This window comes from Austrofundulus limnaeus, unplaced genomic scaffold, assembly GCF_001266775.1.
Source record: "Austrofundulus limnaeus strain Quisiro unplaced genomic scaffold, Austrofundulus_limnaeus-1.0 Scaffold1872, whole genome shotgun sequence".
NCBI lineage: Eukaryota > Metazoa > Chordata > Actinopteri > Cyprinodontiformes > Rivulidae > Austrofundulus > Austrofundulus limnaeus.
In genome coordinates, this window is record NW_013954274.1 from 26,739 (window position 1) to 35,245 (window position 8,507).

General features: G+C 39.8%; 2 protein-coding genes across 3 annotated transcripts in view; both read right to left on the minus strand.

Annotated features, from left to right (window-relative positions):
- The window catches only part of LOC106536550 (uncharacterized protein PB18E9.04c), a 21,767-nt gene extending 14,757 nt beyond the window's left edge, over positions 1-7,010 (minus strand). For both annotated transcript variants that reach the window (XM_014033852.1, XM_014033851.1), the window contains exons 1-2: positions 5,256-7,010; positions 1,081-1,158 (exon numbers count right to left, since the gene is read on the minus strand). In XM_014033852.1, the coding sequence (XP_013889306.1) occupies positions 1,081-1,158; positions 5,256-6,615 (1,438 nt within the window). In that variant the 5' untranslated portion in view covers positions 6,616-7,010. The remainder of the gene's footprint in view (positions 1-1,080; positions 1,159-5,255) is intronic.
- A 79-nt stretch (positions 7,011-7,089) lies between these two features.
- Positions 7,090-8,507, minus strand: part of LOC106536551 (netrin-G2) — a gene marked incomplete at its 3' end in the record, with an annotated part of 12,303 nt that continues 10,885 nt past the window's right edge. The window contains 1 exon segment of the mRNA XM_014033854.1: positions 7,090-7,214. Within this exon segment, the coding sequence (XP_013889308.1) occupies positions 7,090-7,214 (125 nt within the window).

Below are 8,507 nucleotides of genomic sequence, written 5' to 3' on the forward strand. Positions count from 1 at the left end.
GTCACTCTTTCTGACGTCTATCACTCTGTCTGACATCTGTCACTCTTTCTGACTTCTGTCACTCTTTCTGACGTCTATCACTCTGTCTGACATCTGTCACTCTTTCTGACTTCTGTCACTCTTTCTGACGTCTATCACTCTGTCCGACTTCTATCATTCTGTCTGACTTCTGTCACTCTTTCTGACGTCTATCACTCTGTCCGACTTCTATCATTCTGTCTGACTTCTGTCACTCTTTCTGACGTCTATCACTCTGTCCGACTTCTATCATTCTGTCTGACTTCTATCATTCTGTCTGACTTCTGTCACTCTTTCTGATGTCTATCCCTCTTTCTGACTTCTATCACTCTGTCTGACTTCTGTCACTCTATCTGACGTCTATCACTCTGTCTGACTTCTGTGACTCTGTCTGATTTCTATCACTCTTTCTGATGTCTATCACTCTTTCTGACTTCTGTCACTCTTTCTGATGTCTATCACTCTTTCTGACTTCTGTCACTCTTTCTGACTTCTRTCACTCTTTCTGACTTCTGTCACTCTTTCTGATGTCTATCACTCTTTCTGACTTCTATCACAGTTTCTTTCCAGTGGGTGCTGCTGAGCCCCTTTACCGTCACAAAGCACTCACAGGCGGACACACTGCACACTAGCCTCACGCCAGTAACAAGCTGCAAACATGGCAGACAGTTTGAATGTTGTGGACCAGATTTTGGTGAAGCCATTTGATAGTCTTCCTTATGAAGAAAAACTAAGAGTTAAACAGCAGGGCTGATCAACTCCTCAAAGTAATTTGGTGCAAAAGGTGGGGAAAAGTACCAGGTCTTTTCAGCTGTCCTGGTATGACAAAGTGAGCTGGCTGACTGGAAGTGCTGTAAAATGATCTGTGACCCAAAGGAACGGAGGATAGAATTTACATATAAATAAACCAACACGTTYTATGATGTAGGCTAAAATTCAGCTTCCCCTTCTTGAAAGACCAACATCTGCCACTGTACTGAAAGTAATATTTTTCAATCAGTAAGTGAAAAAAGACAACTCATTCCAGATCCACAGTGTTTGTTTGTTTGTTTCAACAGATACCTTTCTTTTCAAATCCTTTATCTTCTTTGTTTGTCTCTTCGTCTTTAAATGTGTCTTYTGTCTTCTCTTCCAAAATGACTGAATCAACAGACACAAAACACTTTTAATATTATAAACTTCCCAGCTCTGCAGCTCTGTAAATAAAGGTTTAATTGTTCTGTGGTCTTCATATTTAATTCTGACTTTAGCCACTTTAGCCTGACAATAATTTAATCTGTCAGTTATTTAATCAAACCTTCTTCACTRAAAACCATGACCAGACAAACAAACTTGCCTGATAAAATTTCCTGATGAATAAATTTTTTATCTGGTGAAGAGGTATGAATACCACTATGATCCTGGGGGTTATGTTGCCTGCAAGGTTAGCCCATGACAAACTGGCCTCAAGGACCAATTCAAAGATTCAATCAAGAATGACAGAAAACAGATTTCTTTACTCTGATCAGCCTGTGTTCAATCCTGTGGTTGAACCTTAGTTTTTGGGGCTCGGCTGAGACAAGCACACCTCCACGGAGCTCACCTTTCCAAAGAAGAGTCCCGGTCAGGTTCTGTGTGAGCTGGGTAGCAGGTGAGGGAAGGACCCTAGGCGTGCTCACTCCTGACATCATATACTGACTTTGTATGTGGAATGTCACAGAACTGGTTGAAAAGAACAAGAACTTATGGGCGAGTTTGAGCTTGTCTCTGTGTCCAGCTCAGGCTCAGGAACCTAGCTCCTGAAGAAGGYCTGGACCCTCTCCTTCTCTGGAGGATGGGAATATTCACATGGCCCCAGTTGTGTGCCTTAGTGTTGGAGTTCTTCCCATAGAATGAGAGGATTTTCTTCCTTATGCTCTGAAGCTGAAGGAAGCTAAGTTCTGACTGTGTGCCTATACACCGAACATTAGATCAGGTTACTTGACCTTCTGTGGGTGGTGTCTTAGAAGGGGTGCCATCTGAGGGTTCGAATATTTTTCTGGGGCCAAAATATCAATGTCCATGTGGGCAACAATGGAGTCACTTTGAGGGTAGTGACCATATTTGTGCATAGGGGGATCCATAGGTATACTTAACTTAATACCAGGTCACATTGTCCCTAAGGTCACTGCTGATTTTCTAATCATATTATTGTGAGTGATAGTCCACTTCAGTTTTGCATGGACACCACACCATTTTGCCACTCCGGAGGTATCTGATGCTAAAGTAATGTGATGTAAAACCAAAACAAGAGTACTGCTTAAAACAAAGATTATTCCATTTGCCTGCTTGCACACACATTTTGTTTTGCAATATCATTTCCCATAAAGCATTGCTGCTAACAGACCACAGCTGACTTGTTCTATGGTATAAATGATCTTATGGTCATAGATCTCTGTGTTGACAGCTCTGTTATGTTTTGTAAAACAGAGTTTGCATAAAACTCCAAGACTTAATTGTGAAATTTGTTGAAAATGGCACAGTCTAAGTAATTCAGTTGGTCTTCTAACAGAACTTGTCTGATATTTCAAACTGAGAATTATCTGATAGATTTCTGTAACAGGTCATACATTAACTACTGAGAAAAACACCAAAAACATAACTTTAACTACACTGAACCCCTCCTTAAAGTTTGCTGACTGGACTAATTTGCTTTAACAAGATCATCCACCAAAACTGGCCATAAATATGTCCAAAAGCTCTAAATGACTGTTTGTTTTGTGTTTATGAAGTTAAAAGGTGGCCTGATTCATGTGTGACATAATGACTTTTCTCTTGTTTCAATATGGTCCTTCCATAACCTGGRCTATTTTATATTGAAAAGAAGCACATTGTTAAATTTTAACATTTTATTGTGCCATCTTTTAATCTAATTAACTTCAATTCATGAATAATTTGACAATTATTCATGAACAGATTTTTTGCTTGCATCCCTAATTTAAACAGATTTTATCTTTACTTTACTACAACCCCTGGCAAAAATGATGGAATCAGCTGCATCAGAGGATGTTCATTCAGTTGTTTAATTTTGCAGATCACAGACACACAAAAYTAAAGTCTTTTCAAATGGCAACTTTCTGGCTTTAAGAAACACAAAGAAATCAAGAAAAAATGTGGCAGTCAGTAACASTTTATTTTTTTAGACCAAGCAGAGGGGAAAAATATGGAATCACTCAATTCTGAGGAGAAAATGATAGAATCATGGAAAACAAACAAAAGTAGACTCCAACACATCACTAGTATTTAGATGAACCGCCTCTTGCTTTTCTAACAGCTGCAGTCTCTGAGACATGGACTTAATGAGGGACAAACACTCTTTATCTATCTGGCTCCACTGAAGATAACTTTCATCCACAGTCCATGATTACTTTCCTCAGCCCACTGTAACCTTGTTTTTTATGTTTAGGTGTTAATGTTGGCTTTTGTTTAGTTTTTCTGTGTGTAAATCCCATTTCCTTTAGGCAGTTTCTTACAGTTTGGTCACAGACGTTGACTCCAGTTTCCTCCCATTCCTTCATTTGTTTTGTTGCATTTTCGGTTTTGGAGACATGTTGCTTGAAGTGTTCTGTCTTGACTCGATGTCTTTCTTGGTCTATCAGTATGTTTGYCTTTAACAACCTTCCTGTGTTGTTTGTGTTTGGTCCAGATTTTAGACACAGCTGACTGAACATCCAACAGATTTTGCAACATTGTGTGATGATTTAGCCTCTTTAAGAGTTTGATGATCCTCTCCTTTGTTTCTATTGACATCTCTGGTGTTGGAGCCATGATTCATTTCAGTCCACTTGGTGCAACAACTCTTCAAGTTGTGATAATTCCTTTTTTGATGCAGACTAATGAGCAGATCAAATTTGATGCAGGTGTTAGTTTTGGGAATGAAAATTTATTATTTTCTCCTCAGAATTGAGTGATTTCATATTTTTCCCCTCTGCTTGGTCTAAAAAATAAAGTGTTACTGACTGCCACATTTTTTTCTTGATTTCTTTGTTTCTTAAAACCATAAAGTTGCCATTTGAAATGACTTTAGTTTTGTGTGTCTGTGATCTGCTTTTATCTACAAAATTAAACAAGTGAATAAACATCCTCTGAGGCCACTGATCCCTTTTTGCCAGGGGTTGTAATCCTCCACTCAGTAGACTCATTCCTCAGACTGGTGAACCTCTGGCCATCTTCAGTCCTGTGAGATTCATCCTCTCTGAAGCAGCTTGTTTTACACTTTGAGTTGCACGTCTTGTTCCCCCTGCCGAGTGACAAAACATTTGATGTCTTTTTCTGGAGTGAGTATAAATGGACTTCAGGACATACATTTATATATTTCCTCCCTCTGCCCTCCCACAGCTGAGTAGTGAAACAACAGTAATGATGGCTGGATATTAAGATTTATTTTGCTCAACAATCAGTGTTGTGTTTAAAATCCTCAGAGGAAAAACTTTATTTTTGTTGGTGATGGTGGAAAAAAGAAAGAGAATCAGCTGCATGCTCACATCCAATAGGATCAAACCAKCTGATCTTCTAGCTCTTTTAACAACTGGCTTCAGACAAAAAAAACCATTTTAAACAAAATAACAGAAGGAAGATCTGCACTGTGACCAGCTCTGGAGCAGAACTCCAGATCTGAGGAGCTGGCTTGCTACTGGACCACCACTTGCTCCTCAGTAATCATTCACAAAGTCCTGACTAATCACATGCAACATCCGGGTCACAGAGTTCTGACTGGGGCAACACACATGAAGCTGTCACCAGGGGAGAGCAGCAGGAGAGCAGACAAGTTGTGCAGTTTTTTGTCACTCAGCAGGAGGAACAAGATGTGTAACTTGAAGTATAAAGCAGCCTTAAGGCTCTCTTTATGTTCAGTGCTCTGACTGACTTCTAATTATTTACAACAATCTCCTTCAGCTGATTCTTATTTCTACAACTTATGTTTGTAGGCTTTTGTTGACCCTGGCTCAGCTTTTTAAAGATGAGCTGTAATTTTTAACTCTTTTTTTTTTTTCATTTTTTACAAAAGTACAATTTCAACATGTGATATGCTCTCCATGTTTCATTGTGAATCAAACATGGATTTCAGATCAGTAGAAATGCCAATCTATTTTTATTTACATTTTACACATTGGCTCAGTTTGGAATTAAGTTGTAATTTCAAAATTTATTTACATGTAAAACACATTTTACGTTATGTTTACTCCTATTCTAAATGAAATATGCTTTTTTTGTTTTACCTTTTTCCTTTTTTTCTTGTTTCGAGCCTTTTTTTTCTTCATACTGTGATCCTTCGAACGATTCCTCTTCAGAAGGTTTCCTTGTCTGCTGGGAGTCCAATGCCTTCACAGGACTAGATTGGTTGAAGCTTTTAGAAACTTTATTTGCCATCCAATCGCCTTCCCCTTCTCTAGAGGATGGCAACAAAAACTGTTCAGGAGTCTCAGGAGCTGGTGTGGAAGCATCAGGAGGAAGTACATTTGTTGGAGTATTCAGAGTTCTTGTGAATAGCACTTTTAAAGTGCGAGCTTCTGGATCAGGTACATCATATGGAGATACTTCTGCAGGTAGTAAATCAGGAGAAAATGCATCTGTAGAAGGTATTTCTGGAGTGGCATCAGGAAAAGGTGTACCTGAAGGAGGTAAAGCCAATAAAGTGTCTGAAGTTCTAGAGGTTGACACTTTTGGAGGCAGGTTTAAAGGCAGTGAATCAAAAGGGGGTGCATCTGAAAAAGGTAATTCAGGAACAGGCAGTTCAATGAAAATATCCTGAGTTGGTGACATTTGTAGTGGAACTTCTGTAGGAGGAAGTTCTACTGATGCAACAGAAGATACAGAGGATGGTTCACCTGGAGTACTGTCTGAAGAAGGTGGATCCAGAAGGTTTAATTCTATTGATGCATCTTTAGTCTGTGACTCCTGCACTTGTGCAGTAATACTTGAAGAGGGTATATTTTCCAGGGGTGACTCAGGGGATGGGACAGCTGCTGTGGTTTCAGCAGGAGGTAGATTCAGGGATGGTATGTTCAATTGTTCATCTGGAGGAGCTGCAGGAGGAACTGAAACATCTAGAGTTGTCTCAGGTCCTGTTGTGAGACGAGTATCTCCTTCCTGACTTGCTGGAGAAAAAACTTTGTTACTGGCTCGGCTCTGATCTGGGATAGATGCTGGTTTTGGAACTCTGGCTGATGGCACTACTTCAACAGAAGATGGAATGATACTGGTCATCAAGTCAGCATTACGTGTCCCAGATAACGCAGGGCCTGGAGTAGAACCAAAGGGGGCAGTCACTGAATCAGTCACAGACACTTCCAGGTCACTACTGCTGCCTGGGATTGCTGGGCTTTTACTGGTGACACTGGAGTCACTTTTGATAGTGCTGAGAGCAGAGACAACTGCTGTGGACATAGATCCAGTCTGCAGCTTTAGACTGTCTTCTGAATATCCTGCAGTACTGCCGAAGTCAAAAAGTGCCTTTGTAGTAGTGACTGTGTTGCTGCTGTCGGTGAAAACTAAAGTTTCAGTGTCATATGTGATAATGTCGACTGCATCAGTTGTAAGAGTAAAATAAGTTAAAGTTCTACTGTCAGTCTTGGACATACTGAGGGTCCTATCACTATCTGTGTCAAATACAGAAGCATCAATAGCAGTAGTAGAATCAGCTGTAGTACTTGTTTCTGCAACACTGATAGTCCATGGATCAGTGGTGGTAGAACTACTACCTGTATCTGATCCAGTGCTCAAGTCAGTACTCAGTGTGTTCAAAGACAAAGCTGGATCACTTTCTGTAACTGTACTAGTACTGTCAGTAAAAATACTGCCAATAAGTGTAGGTGTAGTCCCAACAGCAGCATTTATATCAGTCCAAGTACTACTGACAGTTGTGGTAAAAATGGTGGTAGAACTGTCAATGAAAGGAGTATTTGGGCCTGTAGTAAGAGTAGAAGGAGCAGTATCAGTAGTAGCAGCAGCAGCAGCAGCAGTAGTAGTAGTAGCAGTAGTAGTAGTAGCAGTAGTAGTAGTAGCAGTATCAGTAGTAGTAGCAGTAGTAGTAGTAGCAGTAGTAGCAGTAGTAGTAGTAGTAGTAGTAGTAGTAGTAGTAGTAGTAGTAGTAGCAGTAGTAGTAGTAGTAGTATCAGTCTCTCCATCTGATGAGGCAGAAGGTCTGTCAGATGCTGCTGAGTTAGAGTCACCAGCCGCTGTCAGAGAAGAAAAGTTATAACTCTTTAGTGAATTTGTTCTCCAGTGAAACTGACTGAAATCTGCAGAACAGGAAACTGAGCTTTACAGTTTAATCTACTTTAACTGGTGTCTCACAACACCACTCTTCTTTTCTGTACAAGTAACATCACATTGTGATCAGGAAATTAGCTATTTTGCAGTTCTATAATGTGTCCAAACAGGAATATTTAACATAAATGTAAAAATTAGGCCGCCTTGTGAACAAAAAGAAAAAACTGTTGTTTTGTGAAATGGTCTGTAAATTTTCAGAAATAATCTATAAGCCAGACCATAGAGATGCCAGTGAAAGGTTTGAATCAGGCCTAAAAAATCTGTTCCAGCCTGAGCCCGAAGACATTGTATCCAAACCTAATTCAACCCAACTAATTAACTTTGATTAGAGTTAGAAGTAAACCCGATTTATTATAATTACCATACTTATGTGGGTTTAATGCAATCTCCATTTTTTTTACTTAAAAAGCCTAAAACTCTGGTCCCCATCTGAAGTGCTGTCCCTAATTTCATACAGTCCTCAGAATTTTTCAGCTTTTAAAGACCTATCCAAGAATATACAAAATCAATCAAAATTTACTCCCATAAAATACGATTCCCCAAATTTATGGATGATTTTTTTGGGTTAGATTTTATACACACATAAATACTGTAAGCTTTTAGTGCTTTTGTTTTTAGACCACCATAGTTTTTAAGCAAATCAGGTAGGAGAGGAGCAGAGCGTGGCATTCAGTACTTGTGCTGAAATGCTGGACTTGCTGCTGTGCATCATGGTTAAACATCTGTCCTTTGGTCTCATGGGTCCAAAGGACATTGTCCCAGAAGTCTTGTGGATCACTCAAGTGAAACTCTACAAACCTGTCATGCTGCTGCATTGTTTTTAAGAGAGAAGAGATTTTCTCTTGCAACCTTTCCAAACAAGGCATGACCTTTAGTCTGYGAAGTGATGAATGTAGAATCTGACTTGCAGCTCATTTCTCTGAGCAGTGCACAGTCTGACCTGTAGGGTGGATTTGTTGGAGCATCTAATCTTGGAAAGATAGGCGGCTGTCGTAAATGTTTACTGCTTAAGAATAATTTTTCTCTCTTGGTGGACTCCAAATAGTTTGCAAAGTCCCACTGAGCCTTCCCAGATTGAAGGGCAGCAGCAGTTTCTTTTCTAAGGTCATTGCTGATATTTTTCTTCCTTGGCATTGAGTCAACACACCTGTGTACTCCTGAGGAACACACAATGGGCCTCATGCAAGAACCGTTGGTTC